The sequence below is a fragment of the Dendronephthya gigantea genome, unplaced genomic scaffold, assembly GCF_004324835.1.
Source record: "Dendronephthya gigantea isolate DGI-Jeju-01 unplaced genomic scaffold, DenGig_1.0 000068F, whole genome shotgun sequence".
Lineage (NCBI taxonomy): Eukaryota > Metazoa > Cnidaria > Anthozoa > Malacalcyonacea > Nephtheidae > Dendronephthya > Dendronephthya gigantea.
In genome coordinates, this window is record NW_021163078.1 from 1,241,924 (window position 1) to 1,260,739 (window position 18,816).

At 37.4% G+C, this 18,816-nt stretch overlaps 2 protein-coding genes across 2 annotated transcripts; both read left to right on the plus strand.

The window, feature by feature from the left end:
* Positions 1–825: 825 nt before the first annotated feature.
* Positions 826–16,365, plus strand: LOC114531070 (PH and SEC7 domain-containing protein 1-like). The gene is made up of 19 exons (XM_028552713.1): positions 826–859; positions 1,198–1,251; positions 7,574–7,819; positions 8,442–9,093; positions 9,911–9,991; positions 10,487–10,599; positions 11,275–11,333; positions 11,656–11,748; positions 11,916–11,959; positions 12,087–12,156; positions 12,526–12,570; positions 12,703–12,784; positions 12,902–12,972; positions 13,504–13,649; positions 13,721–13,813; positions 14,143–14,194; positions 14,264–14,293; positions 14,492–14,608; positions 14,998–16,365. The coding sequence occupies exons 1-19, from the start codon at positions 826–828 to the stop codon at positions 15,229–15,231; spliced, it is 2,316 nt and encodes a 771-aa protein (XP_028408514.1). The 3' UTR covers positions 15,232–16,365.
* A 265-nt stretch (positions 16,366–16,630) lies between these two features.
* On the plus strand, positions 16,631–18,432 carry LOC114531137 (glutathione S-transferase-like). Its single transcript, XM_028552788.1, has 2 exons — positions 16,631–17,038; positions 17,991–18,432. The coding sequence occupies exons 1-2, from the start codon at positions 16,690–16,692 to the stop codon at positions 18,359–18,361; spliced, it is 720 nt and encodes a 239-aa protein (XP_028408589.1). The 5' UTR covers positions 16,631–16,689; the 3' UTR covers positions 18,362–18,432.
* The last annotated feature ends 384 nt before the right edge of the window (positions 18,433–18,816 follow it).

The following is an 18,816-nucleotide window of genomic DNA, read 5'->3' on the forward strand; positions in this document are numbered from 1 at the left end:
AGTATTGCAGATATAGATTTCCAGTTACTGGAATCTTGTTCATATTGGGTACAATTACCCATTGTGATTTTTGTTTTATATGATTCTTCACTCAGAATAACTGACTTTGTTATATAGGTTCTGTGTATTTAAATGTGATTGGTTCATTTGTAGCCACATGACTTTAAATAAATGCAATGTTTCCTGCCAGGGAAACAAGTGAAAAATTGTTGCTCGCTTCTTGCCATAACAAAGTAAAGTGGGTTTCTTTTTTAATTTTTTGTTCCTATATAACAAAACACTTAATGTACACTACCTCGGGAAATAGTGAGTTTTGTTTTCCCTCGAGTCTCAATGTTTCCCTCGACTTTGTCTCGGGAAACATTCAGACTCTTGGGAAAACAAAACTCACTATTTCCCTCGAGAGCATACATTAAGTGTATAATAAGCACGTAAAATAATTGGGATTTCAATTCACCTTGCACTAAATCAATAGTAACATTGCATTGTTAGTAGTTTCCATACACCAGAAGACAAATTGTGTATATGTGAACAATTGTAATGTATAAACATACCCTTATTGATATGAATTCTACCTGTGAATTATTAAGTTGCATGTTTAATAATTTTATAAATAATCCTAATTTTGATGTCAGGAAGTACAGATTTGTGTTCACCCATTTGATAGAATTTTGGATTATGGTGTGCTGAAAAACCAGGCCCTAGTGTATCAATAAATATCACCTCAGGTTTTTATGGTGTTATGATTAAGATAAAACCCTGCAATTCTTATGGGAAAATTCATGTTGATTGTAGATTCATGTTGGGGATGTATGGTTGAAGTCAATGAGAGTGGTTAGCAGGCTACCTGCTAAGAAAGGTATATATATTTACTCTAATTGTGGGATAGATTACCTCTCCTAATAATGGAAGTGTGACATTCTCTGGGGAATGTCCCTATGGATTTATATGGATATCAAAGTGTACTATAAGTATAATACACAAGAACCCTCTCCCATATCCCCACTTTACAGACTCAACCACACCACCACTAGTCAAAGCCAGTTTTAGATGGCTTACTGGGTAATCAATATATATACCTGAATACCATATGTTATAAAAATGCAGTAACTAGAATTATTTTGGATGAATAATGAATGTGTCAGTATTCCAGTCTATGTATAATATATTGAATAAAAAAATCCATTTCTATTACAGTTGTGGAAGCCCTCAGACGCTCACCTGATACATTGAAATTAAGGTTAAGAAAAGGTAAGTAAAGGTGAACAATTAGTACCTTTGCTTTTTATAACATTTATCAATAGAATGGCAGGACGTTTGTAATTGTTGATAGGAAGGGATTATAAAACCAGCTAGCAAGACAATGTCATAATCTGTGTACTACCATAACAATGTTCAGATTGTAAGAGAGTTTGTAAGTTTGTTTACTAAACAAACATGGTGAATTGTTTTACAGAGTAACTAAAAGCTACAGAGCTGGAACTAGTGTACCCACTTTTTAGTGCGCATGCTTGGCAAGTGCCTGAGATTTAAACTATAAACAATTCTGCAATTTGTCTTAGGTGCGTAAAACGCTATATAAACGACGATATTGTAAAGCTTGAATTAATCGAAAATATTTGAGCAAGAAATCCAAGCCATTTTAAACATTTCAGGCACTTGCCGAACATGTGCAGCTGGTCACTTTACGCTCACGCGCACTAAAAAACGGGTACAAAAAAATCCCACCATATTTAATTGCTATTCGCCACGTAGTTCCAGCTCTGTATCTATTGTTTACTCTGTTACTACTATTTTTGCAATCAAACGCGCCGAATATTTATCGTTGTTTGCTTACTTTACTAGCAGCCAACGAGACGTTCACCCATACCCAACGTCACGTTGAATACGTTCTGCTTTACTCAACTGTATGTTCTGATTAAATATGCAGCGATGATTTGAGTGACAGTTTTTAAAATATTTCAACTGTCAACTCATTAGAACTGGCTATCAAATCAAGACATACGCATTTAGTTGTTGGCTAATTTTATTCAGTAAACACTCTACTGGCGAAAGTGTGCAATGAATCTTATAAATGTAAGAATATACAGCATCTGCGTTGATAATCACCCGTGAATCGTTCCGTTGACAATAGCCCAACGTTGTTGAGTAGAGTTCAAAGTAACGTTAACTGCTAATAAACAACGATAAAAATTCGTTTCGATGCGCGTTTAATCGCAAAAAGCAGTATTGTATTATAAGAAAGGTCGAAAATATGAAGAGAAATGTCTTCTTCATGCAGCTGTTTTATCTCAATTGTTGAATTACTTTGTCTTGAATGTACCCTGTCCATATTGCTACCCAAATCAAAAAGTTTGCTGCTACCCAAATCAAAAAGTTTGCAGTAGAAGAAAAATATGATAAGAATAAAAAATATTTTCGAGCAAAAACATCTCATAAGCATGTAAATGCAACCCTAAGGCCTAAATGGTACCCTATGTAATCGTTTTAGACCATGTGCCATATGCTTAGACTTAGTTATGTAACCTACGCTTGAGTCAATCATTTTTCACATAGTCATTAAAACATCGAATATTATAAAGCGTTGTTCACCTGTTCCGGTTAATTTCCTAGAAAGCCAATATTGATTATATAACTTATATAAATATATCCATGTTAGGTATCCTTGTATTTAGTTCAGCGTTACTGTATATTCCTCATCGATATAAATAAACATGGAGATTGGGTATTTCACTTAAATTCAGTATTTTCAGATAAATCAGATTTCAGAAATGAAAGGTATTCGCGATTCGCTCTGAATTGAGTCATTTGATTAGATAAATGGGTCACTGAGCTATATACACTCAACCAGGTGATCTCACGCTCACGTTTTAGCCAATCAGCGCTCAGAAAGGTTGTCGAATTCTACTGTGCAATATCCAATCGATTATATATTTTGTTATTCTGTATGAAACTGGTCGAAATTTTGTGATCATGTTTAGTTATAAGAACTTAATGCTCTCATATATGCTCTCGAGAAATTGATTTTTTATAACTACTTTTAGTATAGTTGCTATTTTATGACTGGTTAAAGCAAATCTTTACATTAATTTTTCAGTCACTTGTTTACAAAGTTGATTATCTTTTTTAGTAAATATTTTCTGGACCGATAGAAGTCATATTTTCTAAAGTTTTAAAACAAACAGTGGTTCAGAAATCAGAAGCACATAAACTAAAACATTTGATTACGTGTACTATTCCCAGGGTTTTTAATAACGGTCTTTGGATAATATTAGAATCACCCGGAAGTAAAATTACGTAAGCTTGTACACAAAGACTGCATGGCAAAAGTATTTAGAAAACGGGGGATGATTTAAAGGTGGGGTACAGTCTTTGTTTACATTTTGAAAGATACTTTTAAATGAATATGAGAGAGAGTTTATGTTCAGAGATATACGAAACAATGCAAGGCTTGACCAATTTTGTAAAAGTAGACTATATCCATTGTTAGGAACAGAACCGATGCTGCGCAGAAGCGAGTCAAGCGACTGTAACCACCTTTTAACTCACCAATAACCTCACAACTCTCCAATAGGCAATAACATTATTACCAAACATTTATATTTTTTGCAATCGTTTGACTATATGGACAAATACATTTTTATTTAGGGTCACACTTCTTTAATAATTTATACATGGTCAGTGGCGGATCAAGGTATAGGCTGAGGTTTAATTTTGAATTCAAAATACTTTAATATAGCAACGCTATTGGTCTTAAATTTCTAAAGAAAATCTACCAATGTGATTGCAAATTAGAGCTGTATAGAAATTTATTAGCCTTTCCTAGCTGGATCCACCACTCCACGTGTATATGCAACTTTTCCCCCTTGAAATTTTCACACCTGGAAACACGCAAAAGTATACTGCAAACACTAATAGTACATGAAAATCAACTCGTGACACAACTTATTACCAAGTCAAAATAAATATTTAATTATATATTCTAAGGACAGTCATGGCCTGTTGAGTTGTTTTGTTTTCATCTATGTGATGTCTGCGGTTCCCGTTTTGAATATATCGCTTTTACTCTTGCCTCCTGCTAACTGGATCGATCTTGCCGAATTTCCGCCTCACTTGCACATAAATCTTAGTCCGACTTCTGGCTGTGGTGGGCAGAAATAGTGCATTTAAGTATGGTCAACCTTTGTTATCATTGGGAAGTTAGTGTTTGAAGTCATATCCATATTTGATACCTTCCTAAGTCGATATGAATAAGGTTTGTTATAAATATATTAATGATAGCGTATTTTTGCAACCGAACCAAACTTCGTGAGAAATATATACGAGAACTGTCGCCGTTTTAGATGAAAGTTCTTTGTCTGAAAGTTATTGCCGTGTTTTATAGCTTTTGGGTGACAACAAAGGTCTCGGTCCTTCAACCAAATTTGCGAATACATTTGTTGTTGTGTTGTATTGTCCAAAATGTCTGCCTTTGGCTAGGTTGTACGATGTAACTACGCTCGTATATAAATAGTAACATCCGAGTAATTCGTTTCACATCACCGCGACAACTTCTGGAAGTATATTTTGGCCGTAAAATTATAGTTCCTTTCCACCTAGTAATTTAAGCGCGTAAATATTATTCGGTCACTAACCTAACCGGAACTTTGAGTTAACGTATCAAGGCTCTATAGAAACTGGCCAGTACCTACGCGTTGTGTTTATAAGAGATTAGACCACTTCAACAGTGTGTAGACTGCGGAGTAACGTTGGACGAATTAAACAAGTAAACTGGAGGTTAGAATTTGAAACTTTTCCTCTACTAAAATCTTGTTTCGAGCACTTGTTATTATTATTGCATTGTACACCGTACACGTATAGTTATTGACAATTGTATAAATGGTTTCATATTACTCTGAAATCAAAGTTCTTGATTCGATTTGCGATGATTTTATACATTTCGTAGTTCAATCGCTTCCAAGTCCAAACAAGTAGTCTTAAAACAGAGCAAAAGGACAATCGATGATACGGCCACGTCGTGCGTCCAACGAAATCAACCAAAACATATAGTTCTAGGTGTCTTTGTATTTGCGAATGGCTCTAGAACTTTCTGCGAATATCGCTTATGAGTGCTAAATATGTTACCGATGATCGGAAGTCTCGTTTGCCTGTTTCGGGCGATAGTGTTCTATGCATGGAGTACCAAAAATTTGTTTTCTTCTGGGTAGACAAGCGAGTATAAACGGCTAAGGTAATCGTGTGTTTTGATATTTTGTTTAGCATTGCATGTTTCTGTTTGTACAGGGTACGCAGACTTTTTGGATTGCCCACTGAGCATAAACTGCTTGAATGTTTATTGTAATTGTTAGTAATCCTGCAGAATCGCTCGTGGCGTCATGCAACGCATTTTTGTCCTCGTATACAGTAGTATCATCATCATGCATATGAACCATCGAGATGAACACACTTGAATAATTTCATAACGTATTTTGGCGATTTATACGAGTCGCCGCATTTTACACACAGGCAAAGACATACATATTGGCAAAAATGTTTTAATACCAAACGATTATAGATCCATTGTATCCGTTGCCAAATTTCTTCCAGACAGCATGACTATTGTGTCTCTTCCAAGGCATTTTAATGTAACGTTTTGAGGTATAGTCTGTCAACTGATTTACGTGTAATAGACCAACAGTTTCACACGCTTTGTGAATATAGAGATAAAGTCTTGTAGTCATGCACATGCACTCAATATGTAATTACAAGCGTAATTTATATTATTATAGTTTATTGAGTGTGTTAATCTATCTGCGGAGTCGATATTTTCGTTGCTATCGTTCGGGTAAACGCGCTTCGCCTAGCGATTGTACCATAAATCAAGGTATGCTGTATGCTTGCATTATAACACCAATATTTGCATAGGACTATACGTGAATGTTTGCTGTTCGCTTAAGATGCAAATGCAGTACATCAAAATATTTATTGCCCTAGATACGTTATTAATGAGTCCACCATAGTATGATATGTACCTTATTTAAAGATTGTATCAAATTCTAGAAATTTTAGCTAGCATATATCATATATGGGACAAGTTCATGCAGCTGTGAAGTGCTGTGTGGGGGCATGCACGTCGCCTGAAATTACAAAAAAAGTCGATGTCCGTCATGTTAGTCACGCGAATGATGGCCTAGCTGCCAAAAATTAGTCTCAAACCACGATAGATTCGAGTTGGTTTGGTTTCATGCGTCATGCGTGTCGGGATTACATCGCTTTCTGCATGTTCTCCGACGAGTTCTCGTTCTCTCGACGTGCGACAGTCGTTGCAATTGTGACACATGATAACCCTTAACTTGTCGTTGGGACTCTTGGACATGTCGATGCGTGTAACCGAACCGCAGTCTGCATGGCCTCAAACAGCTCTTCAATTTTGTTTACCGTTATTGTATGCGCTCCGCTAACGCAGGCATGACGAGAAGCTCTTCAAAACACAAATCTCTCGTTAGTCCTAATTGTATCGATATCCGTGGTAACTTTGGCATGCAATTATAAATAGTTTTATAATGGGATTTTGCTGCTAAAAATGGGCACTTATGCATGCACTAGCGGTGAAGCTGTGTTTTTAAAGACAAGCAGAGTACGTTTCGAAAGTGGAATTAACTTGATATTTGGATGGTTAAGTTAACTTGTGCACATGCTTCCTGACTTGATATATTGGCAGAGATGTATGAGAGTCGCTGTTATTATTTTCTGACAGAATGATATCTGGCAGATATGTAGAGTAATGTCTTCCATATATCATATATCCATGCACATTGCACACTATAGTCCGAATTTCAAATTTCGTTGTATTTTATAACGAGAAGTCACAGTAAAATAACTTTGAAATATCTAATGTCTACAAAAACCAACCAAAAGATATTCCAAGAAATATTTCGTGATATTTTGTTTTTAAAATCATCAATCCGACTAAGAAGTTCAAAAAGTTACCAAGGGCAAGGTATTTGTTTACATTACGGACTGTACTGCATGCACCTTCAAATTGAGGGTGTTAAAACCAACACCTCATTCGTGAGTGGCATTGAAGAGATTTGCCCCAATTATGGCGATTTACCGCCTCTTTGAAGAGGCAATATCGTTTATATTTAAGGGTGATGTTACACAGAACAACTTTCAACGGCTGCGTGCAATGCAAATTAGATTATATCATAATATGTGAAATTAAATTGGTTTGAAACGTGTAATTTGCATTACAGAAATGTGTTGAAAGTTGTTCCTTCTAATAATCATCCATGTCACATTTCAAAGTATGATTCACCGAATCTAAAGTCTGTGTTTAAAAGTGACCTCATTTTCGATTTTCGTTCGAAAATTCAAATGTTCGTTTTTGAAATCTCAAATCACAAATGTTTAGTTTCCGAGTACCACGACTTATCTGCTCAAATTGCCCACGTAGGATCAAAGCCCACTATGGTTGGATAAATTTGGAACATTTGAAGCTTGGGAACAAACATTTGAACTTTCTTACAAACTTCGCAACATCACATCACGTACGTAGTCTGAAATTATTGACTTGTATCCCTGTGAATTTTAGACACCGCAGCGGCGGCACGTGCTCGTCCATACCTGAGACGCTTCTCGGTTCAAGATCCGAAGCTCAAGCAGTTTCAAACCCGTAACGCTGGTAATATTCGAAGAAGTGCATCTCTACCAAGCCGCTCCAAACGACCCGTGATACTCACGCGAAGCGACGCCCAGTCGAGGACACCCGAGGGAACCATGTCTAAAGGCAAAACTAGAATCGTCGGCCAGGAGACATCACCCACCGGTATAGACAAAGGTATATAATTATGACCTTCATCTTTGACGGAAAATGGAGCTTCTCTTCGCCTGACCTTCCAAAAGATAATTTATTTTATTTCGATTTCCTTGAGTTCCATAAGTAAATCATGACTACAAAATAAAGTGGTCGAATTTAAGTTCGGTTTTTCCGTCAAGACTCATTTAGGAATGGGGTGGTCAAATTCTCGGTTATAATTACGAAGACAACACCGTGACGACTTCTGAATCTTAAAAATGTTCTACAAAAAACAAAATAATTTGACCGATTTTTCTAGCCAAGCAGAAGTCAGCAACACAGCGCGATTATTCAATTTTCAAAAGGAAATATATTTTATCCTTAGGCTTAGGAAAATTCTAGAAACTATGTACTACTACTTATTGTGATTCGCAACATAACATGCATGATCATCATATTTATTTGCTTCTGAGAACTGAAAAGTCCCGGAAAATCGTACAGCAAGTGAGTTAACGACTTACACATCACAGATTCACAGTGTCGTGGCAAATCCGAATATTTCTAGATTCTTGCTAAAAACTCCAATTAAAAAACTGTTAAAATTAATTTAGTCACCGTGGTCTTCGCTCCATTGTTTATTCTTCTATTTATTTCTCTCGTTTAGGTACAGATGGCGTATTCCGACGTCGCACGAGCTTGCGCAGTGGAAGCTTCAGCAAAATCATGACATCGTTTCCGGCGCACGGAGGACCGCCACGAACTGTAGAAAACGCGGAAAGAACGAACGTTCGGCATGCCATGCGAAAGCAAGACCTCACTCGAACCGTATCGGATAACAGCGCGATCGCACGCAAAGGACCCTTGCACAGCACAAGTCTACCGGAGATCGGTCTAAACCGCGTTCCAAAGGGCAGCGATCCCAGTGGCTTAGTTTGGCAGAGATCCTCAAGTTCCGGGGACGGATTTCGTAGACGGGGATCATTGTCCCCGGCCGTCGAACGAACTATGCAAGGTGGACAAAATGTGCGCCAGGCTACGCCAGGCAGTAAGGACTCGTCTTACGGTTCGCTGTCTCCTAGCACTAGATCGTGTGAAAATAACGTGACTGTTACAATGGAGTCGAGTCCCTACCCTTTCAGGAAGACGTTGAATAACTCGTTCGGGGCCGTTCACACGCGAAGCGAGAATCATAAGAGAGGCAATAATACGACGAATGCTGTAGGAGGTGACGGTATATCCAGCGAAGAGTTGGCCAGGAGATTGTTCGATATGGATGGTTATGATAGAAACGAAGTCGCACCCATGTTGTCCAAAAAGTAAGCTTGTTGAGGTTTCGTGATATCGCCAGTTTAAAGTTAAAACAAGATCTCTGGCACTATGTGCATTTTTGAATTAGACCAGTTTACTCGAGATTTGAAGTTATCGTAATAATTTTGTCAACAACTTGAAACGAAAGCTTGCTACCTCACGATTCTCTACATTTTATCCGATGATCTTTGTAATGTTCAATGATCCACAATAACAATCCTGATGAAGTAAAGACTTTTAGTCGTATCCAAGTGGTACAAGTTGTGATAAAGACTTTTCTAGATTAGAGGCTATCGTAATCACCCAAACCTTTCTCTCTGCGAAAGTATATTTTATCGATATTTATGTCGTTACCTTTCCGCTTGCAAAGAAACTTGCCTTTGTTTACAAAAAGGACTGCGTGTGAGGAACAAAAGCTTTCAAAGAGAAGCCGGATTTCACAAAATTAATGTGGCGCGACAAACATTTTACAATTTTTTTTATTTTAAATTTGCAAAAATGCTGTCAAGATCGCGATGCGGCTTTCTTTATCATGGCCTGTCAGAGGGCTGTTTGCATGAGCCTGGCTACCCGAGATTCAGCAAAGCGTGAGGTGGCCAAACAAATAAATAAGGTCGTGAGGACCACATCACTGCCATTGAGGGTATGTTATTACATACTCATTGGTATATATATGCTTCGTTTAATCTCGGCTCAACAGGATCTTGTAAATATCCCCTCTTAGAATAATGCAGTCACCTCCATATATGGATGTTATAGATGTCAATATTCATATAGTTCAACGGACAATGTATGCTAACGTTGTTTCTGTTTTGGTTTCTGTAGTGACGACTATACGAAAGATGTCGCCGTTTTGTTCATGAAACGTTTCGATTTTCGAAACAAGGATCTCGTCCAGTCACTACGGTCAGTGTAACATCACGTATCCGAGGCGATGATAAGCTTTTCATGTCAGTGTTTTGCTTTATTACGTAATCGACTCAATTCAGAGAGATTATATGTCCAAAGTTTCCTGCACTGCGAGAAATAACGCGGCTAATGAATAAAATAACAGGAAAGCTATTGTAGGATAAGTGTGAGGAAGAGATTACTTTATATACAAATAGTTTTCACAACTCCCTCTAATTCACCTGTGCCTTTCTGCTGCAGGATATATTTTGTTCGGGGGGGGGGGGGGCTGAATTTAAGAACGCAGTGTAGTCCATATAGTTTAAATTGTTACTCGTTGGTATAGAAATTCTTTATATATTATTGGGACCCCGCAACATTTACCTCTGCGGGGGCACTCCCTATAGCACCCTTAAGCTTGTTCCGCCGCCCCTATTTTAAGGATCTTGTTTTAAAATAGGCTTGTTTTAAATAGTCCAGAGGTTCTTTACAATGATATCTGCTTATGTGTAGGATGCTTCTGGATAAGTTTAATCTGTCAGGTGAAACGCAGGAACGGGAGAGAATATTGATACCATTTTCGAATCGCTATCACGAATGCAATAAGCCGGAATACGGAAGTGCAGGTAATGATATGTGTAGTTGTAAGTTGTTTTACGGCATGTTTTGTACCTCTGGTTTTTTTACCTCCTGTATATCGTGTAGCTGGTAGCTGTTGACCAAATTTCGAGATTTTACTTAAGGTGGCTCAACGGGAAAAAATAGGTATTTTCGATAGCTGAAATGACAATGAAAGATTTAACCAAATGCAACCATTTTTTTTGAGAAGAAGTGTTTATTCCTTAACATTATCCTCACAAAAAATTGTTAACAGTAGATGAAAGGGACATGAGTTATAACTTTGACACTTAACCCATATTTTGACGACACCAAAAATTAAGGTATTACAAGAAAGCAAATATCTCTGAATGTATTATACATGGTTCTTTGAAACTTTGAAGTTATAATCATGAATATATTAGTTATGCAGGGAACTAGAATTATCCAGATAGGGCAAAGCAGTCATATTTTTTTCCACCTGCCAAAATGTTTCATTATTTTTTTCCTGTTGAGCCGCTTTAATGAAAGTTAAACCCACTAGGCGAATTTGTTCGCGCGCGCAGATAAAAAGTAGGAAGCGATTTTACTTTTTCGCAAACCAATCCCATCATCGGATTTCAGATATCGCATCGCGTCGCGAATGATTTACCAGTGTTTCCAAATAATCTGAAGGTGTTAATAATCTAAATGATATGTTTTAGATGCTGTCCATACTCTTGTTTGTGCAATTATGCTTCTCAACACAGATCTGCACGGCGAGGTATTGTAAAAAATCCATATAGAAATAAAATTGTACAAAAATTGAAGTTTCCATGGTAAAAAGCTGCATAGATTTTCCCCATAATTATATATATTGGGGAAATATACAATTATCCTGGATTATCGCACAATGGTATTATTCCATTGTTACAGTGTAGAAATTTTGATCTTTATCAATCAAGTAAACAGCAAAGACCCTAAGTGATATCGTCTTGTTTTACTTTTTATATAGATATTGTATCATCCTATGCAGTTTAGAGCATCCTTTTACCAGCTTTCGCTGCGTTTTTGTAAAGCTCAAGTATTGTTTGATATTTTCACAGCAAACTCTCGGAAGACGAATGAAGCAAGCAGACTTCGTACGAAATCTTGCTGATATGTGCGATGGAAAAGACTATCCAAGCACCTTACTCAAGGTAACATCCGTTCTGTGATTTATGACGTAAACAAAACCTCGCTGAAGTTCTCCTTCTTTGAGTCAGAGAGCGATGAAAGTCAACACTGATTTGAGACAAATGGAGACAAAACTTGGGTTTTGGTAGACTGACTATTAAAGTTTTTTTGGGTTTTTATTGTCTTGTAGAACGTGTTTTCTTCAATAAAAACGAATCGTTTGGAATTTCACACGTAAGTTGAATGCTCTAATGCTATAAATACCAAGTAGCACTAGGAACGAATCACACTTCCAGAGTTCAGACATCAGTGCTTCCGGCTTATTCCTTAAGACGACGCGTGTGTGTTTTGATTTCTCTAGGGACGATATTCTGCCTAATCACGTCAACGAGAGAGTCCAGACTATCAACGCTAACGGCAAAGAGTCTAAGGTAGTGTTTTTATAAATAGTGCCCTATTCTGTGCGATACACAAGTTACACTTTTGGACAAATATTTTCTTTAAGCGCGCCTTCTGATATATTCTCTATTCTGTGTCCTCTATTTTGTTATCTAATATATTGCTATAGTCACGAAAAGGCTGACAATGTCGCGAAAATAATATTCTTGTACGTTTGCATGGTGATATCAAATAAGAGATTGCACTGATGAAGGCCCGGGTTAACGGACCGAAAGCTTTGTAGTATTAAATACTTACATGGTGTACTTACAAGCTAATTTACTTAATGTCGCGAAAGTTATTGAATAAGGTTTTTGAGAAAAAGTCTGATATGTGTTTGTAAATTATTTCTTAATTTTTAGAATGCAAATGGAGTAGAAACGACTGGTAGTCTGGCCTTGATGGGGGTAAGTGATATTTTGTGAACTTTTTGTAGATCTCTCCTTCAAAGCTCGCTGTTCACTCCTGAATATTTCAGAAATTAACAAAGTCGGCCAAGCTTTTATTCGTAGTTCAATGTTTTGTATATTTTGATCTAGAATCAGGCGACGAGCGATGAGGTTGTATACAAAGAAGGCCTGCTCTATCGAAAGTTAATTGAAGACATAGGTGGTAAAAAAGGTACGGGTCAGGGCTATACAGCAAGTTATAATATAATGCATTGTATACAACGTACATCTCGATGCCAGGCGAAGTTATCGCTACAACAATTCCATTGTTTTATTTTTTGTTTCTCAGCGTCCGCCTGGAAGCGAAGTTGGCAGCCATTTTTTGGCACTTTACGTGGAATGATCATGTTCCTACATAAGGTAACTTAACGTTCCATATTTACGCATCTGAGGCCAGTTGTTCGAAAGACGTTTAGCTTAAACGATGGATAAGTTCAAAATGGGAACTGAACAAAATTATCTATATATTGACCAAATGAGCTGAAATATTTCGATGTAAATAGTTTAAAAGTCAATGCATGGAGGTACATATTTAATGCATAAAAGTCATTCACAAGATGTATGAGAATATTTTTATACTTTGGTTTATCTACGGCTTAGCTTAAGCAGCTTTCAAACAACCAGCCCATGTTAATTGCTCCTTAATTTTTTTTCACCCAACTTGTGCAAAGCAGGAGTGGACGATTTTAATACCCGGCCGCAACGATTGACCTTTCTTAGGGTTGAAGTAGCTTGGTATTGGTTAATATAGGTTACTGCAAAATGTTTAGCAAAACTTCAACACCGCTGCTGTATTCGTTGACGGAGCTTTGGGAAGCTTTACATTAGGGAGCTTTGACTTTTCAGAGCATAGAGAAAGTGGAAAAATTTTAAATTTAATTTGTATTTCAGCCAGATGAATCAAAGAACTTCAACGACACTCGGTTCTCTCTCGGTGCTCATCACGCGTTCGCCAGCCCTGCCTTTGACTACACGAAGAAATCTTTTGTGTTCAGATTTATCACCGCTGACTGGAAGGTGTTGCTCTTTCAGGCCAGGTATGTGATCGTGCTTGAAACTCTCTTCCATTAGTGGCTTATCCCTTGTGACATCCTATTTACATTTTTAGGAACAAGGCTGATATGTTAGAATGGGTTGAAGGATTGAATCTTGTTGCAGCCTCGTTTTCGTCTCCGCCACTCCCAGCACCCGTAGGATCTTGGTGAGTGATGATTATCAATCACACTGTCCAGGCATAAACACTTTGTCTAAACAACGTTTCAGCTTGAAAGAGGCTAAGTGGACTCTATATGAACTGGAGCGATAACTCGGCCGCCATCTTCGAAGTCAATAGATGGACAGGCCCTGGTACCCATTTCGGCTTCAAAGATGGCGGCCAAAAGTCCATCAGTTATCGTTCCAGGGACAGATCAACTAGGACAATCTATGTTGTCTCGCAATAATTAGGTTATTCTTTGGTCCATGTGACTTTCAACATCCTCTTTCGACTGCCATTAACCTTATTAACATAATATATTTTGGGGTTTTTAGCCAGAGATTTCAGAAACCTGTTCTTCCGTTTTCGAGGACCAGACTGACTGTGGTGAGTTACTTTAGGATTTACAAATTCGCCTTTCAGAAAATCTAACATTTCTTGTGCTTGTTTCTCTAGACAGAGCAGTTGGCCAGTCATGAGGCAAAGGTATGTGTTTATCATTGGGCACGGATCGTAAACTTCTCATTCCATCAAGACCATGGCCGGGAAGGGGGATATTTAGGCACTGGTGATAAGTAATTTTCATACCACACTATCCATATCTGTTTGGGCTACTCACACAGACACCCCCTTTGCAATAGTGAAATGGGAAAATTTTTTGAAATCGTATTCGCATGTTTCCAGGCTCAGGAAATGGCGAACGTACTCATAGATCACTTGAACAATCAGCCTCAAGGCGTTGATAAGAGAAATCATGAAATGATTGGATGGATGGAGAAACGAGATTTTTATGAGTATGAGGTAATCTATACCTTCAGTCTTCGCGGTGATGAATAGCTCATTTAAAAAATACTTCAAACGAGTTCCCGAGTAAACAAAATTACGGGGTAAACTCGGAAAAACTTCCTTTTACCCCAATGAAGAGCATTACTAATTATTTTCTTTAATTGTTTGGCCGTTTTCCTAAATTTTGTGGGGGGTTTCAGTAGATTCCTTTGTGTTCAAATTCGGTAAAGCTTTCCGCGCAAGGTTGGCCTCGCGCATGCGCGTGACGTTTGACGGCGATGTCAATTGAATACGCTATATATACATTTTTGTAGAAAGACAAAAGATTGGAATTTTAGATTAGATTTATTGTTTGATAACACACCTGATATTATTAATTCATGTTTGTTCTGTTTCATTTGCAGTACAAACGTTACCGTTCCTACACAAACATACTCAAGAGTTCAAAGTTACAAGCACAACTACGAGACCGGGGGCCAAAATCTGCGAGTTCAGAAATCGCCTTGAAGAGGAACGGTTTATTAAGTGAAAACATGAGGAGATACAGCTCCTTGAACGACCTACTCAACGCTCCTGAAGGCGAGCAGGCTAACCCTAACTACAGAGAGAGTTATTTTATGGCTATATATAAAGGGTAGAAATTTTTATTGCGGAATAATTTATTTTATGGTCAGTGAATGCTTGCAGGTTAAGTTGGCCCGTTTGTAGCGTGGTCACCAGCGTTTGTGACCTTCATTTCGCCGCTATTCAAATAAAACTTTGGATATCTTCGGGAAGGCTTTGGTTCAGGCTCACAGGTATTACGCAGGATTCCAGGCTTGTACTGTTAACTATCGATGAAAATCTATGCCTGCTGTTATATTACAGCATTTCACGGCGACGCGAAGATAAGAATTTTATCTTCTCGTGCAATATTGAACTACTAAAGATATAATGGAAAATATCATACTGTTCATAATCGGCAACCTCTGTAGGTACTAACGCCTGGCTTGCGAGGTTGTATAATCTTAACCAACTGTGGGATCAACTTCCTAGATGAATGACTAATTCATAACTCAGTTTTGGAATTGAAAACCTGTAACCGATTATTGGTTTCATTATACTTAACTGTCAAACAGATTCAGTGGCAAACTGGCAATGCAATTAAATCATTCTTTACTTTGCATTTATTGGTTAAAATGTTAATTCATGGTTCATTTTCGGTTAATTCATGATTCCTATATTCTTAAATATTTTTGTCCTGAGTAAAGCTATGTGATAAGAATTGATAAATCATCGATTGTTGATTGCGCAAGCCTGGCATTAGTCAGTCAGAACCCAAGCGATGAAAATCCATCGTATTTTCCATATTTGGAAAGAATTTGAGATGTGTTTTCCACACGTGAAATAATTACAAAACAAAATGACAGCGCTGCATCTCCATGGTTGTTCTCGATCGTAATTTTTACCCACCGTGAAATCAAACCGCTCTACGTTTTTTATGCGTTCAGTTCGAAAGACGAACACGAACATAACTAGAGTGGTAAACTTGTGTACTGACCCATATAGCTATATATAGCATAATTATTATACTGTACACACAAATGGCATTCCAATTTCATTGATGATGGTTTGCAAAACTAGGATAAGATATGGTTTTATGGTTATCTTGCAGAGCTGTGTTATTTATTCTATTGGTAGAGTTCATAAGTTAATGTTATAGAGTATTTATTTCTATGTTGTAAAAAGTTTGTATTAGGAATGTAGTTTATTCAGAGTACAAAGTGCAGTCACTCACTGTGGATTTCGATAAAAACTTTTAACCATACATTTGTAATAATCAAAGTAACAAATAAAGTGTCTTTGATCAAAGATGGGGATAATAAATGCAATAATATGCAGATAAACATCAAGATAAGTCCGCCAAAGTTACAATTTAAGACTGGAAGCTTGCATGTAATTAAATTGTAAAAAATAATTATAATTCCTGTTGAATATTCATCATTATTTGTAACATAACAATGCGGAATTCAACTGTAGCAATCGCATAGGACAAGGCTTTGAGAACCGCGGCATTTCCAAACACAGTGTTAGGCTTTTCTTGAGTACAGCTTATTATGGCAAAAGCGGACACACAACCAGCGGAGTTTAAACTGTATTACTGGCCTGAGATAGTTGGCCGTGGCGAATTTATTCGGCTGTTGTTTGCCGAGACACAAACACCGTATGTAGACGTATTTGAAGGCAAGTCGTTCGTCGAGGCGAAGAAAATGGGCTATGGAAAGGCGAAAAGACATTTCGCCTTTCCAGTCCTTGAACATGGTGAAATCTACTTGAGCCAAACGCCGGTCATATGCAGATATTTGGGCAAAAGGCTGGATGGCGGTAGATTGTATCCAAAGACCGAACAAGGTCGACTTCAAGCTGAGATGATCATGGCTGGAATTGTTGACTGGGTTGAAGAAGGTATAAAATTTATTTATCGTTTTATTTGACAAATTTGTTGCTGCTGAGCACTTACTCTCGTAAATATGTAGAATTTAGTGTTTCAGCTTTAAAGATGCACTGTTAATGCAAGAGGGACAAAACCGATGTGAACATAATCATTATTCAATTGTAACTATATATGTTTGACCAAAGCGGCGTTTAACTCGCCAAGGGCACTTTGGCGAGGCCTTGACCTGATGACTGGGTCACGTGTTATGGTAGATTTCCGTGTCAAAGCTTCATCCTCATCTAGCAATGCATTTACCACTCTAGCGACAAGGAACGACTAAATGCAAACTATATTGGCTTTACACTGCAGAAGTCTACCAAGAAAAGCTCATAGGCTAGGCCAATATATGTTTGTTATGTAAACATTGCTCAATATCTGTAAACAATGACGTACGAGTCGGCTTAGAATCTGTGGGTGGATACTTTCAAATAGTCGTTTTTTAATATACCAATATTTCTTAATATACCAATGTTGCCTCCTCAGCTCTGGATGTATTTGTTTAGTGATGATGTCCAAATTTGCGTGATGCATGAGTGGTTCAACAGATTTCATTCAAATATATATGTAATATGTGAATACTGATACTGATTTTATATTTCTCGAGAGTTTTAGTTATGCTGCATATGTGACCCAATAGATCCAATGAGGTTTTTTACCCTCGTAATATTACTAAATAATTTGAATTGCACATACAAGGTACTTGCGACCAAGCGCAAAGCCAACTCTTACAGTAAAAAATGAACTCATGCCAATTACCATGTCTTGATTTTGAATTGACTATCAATGGAATTTGATAAAGTCTCATGAAATCCAAGAATTCAGGACGAATTTTCAAGGAAAGCTCAAAAAGGTTTCAATGACTTTGAATGTTGAAGATTTTCACCCCGAGTATAGATAATTAACAGTTCTTATCGTTTCTAGGTTTACGGGCGTGGCACGCTATCGATACGAACGCAGGTCATCTCGAACAGAAAGAAGAAACGCAGCCTTTTATTGAATATTACAAGAACAAACGGCTTCCAAAGTTTTTGGATTTTTTTGAGACCGTCTTGAAAGAAAATCACAAGAAAACTGGAAAGCTCGTGTTTGTTGGCGACCAGTTGTCATGGGTTGACATTTGCGCATTCCATGTTATTGATGGGAACCTCTTCGAGTGTCCAGAGGTGCTGGACCGTGAGCCCACGGAATACCTAAAGAAGTTTCACAGTGCCATAGCAGAGAGACCAAATATCAAAGCGAGGCTCGACTCCGACAAACGACCCAAATACACTCATACTGGACCAATTGTGTAGAAAATATATGATTGATGTCTTCATGGCTGGATTTTCATTTCAGTCTTTTAAAAATCATGACGCATCGATGAACTCGAGTTTTAAAGGGATATGGCAATAAAATTTATTTTTCTTTTGTTGAAAAAGAAAATTTACACTTCTTATAAAGCCTTTTTACAAAATTTGCTTATTTTCCTTACTTTTCAAGATTTTGGCGATTAAAAACATCGACCATCGAGGTATATCCGCCATTTTGTTTTATAATGAGATCTAATTACGTGACGTCAAAAGCAGAGTTGCTTTAGTAACAATTACTTGTTATTTAATTACTTACAATTATTTTAGGCACAAACTCCCATGGGGAAGAAGCGCAGTATATATGTTGAAAGAGTTCTGAGCCACGCGCAAGGTCTGTTATGTTCAAAAATTTTACTTTGCCAATATACTGAGAGTATTTGTTATATATTTATTACAGT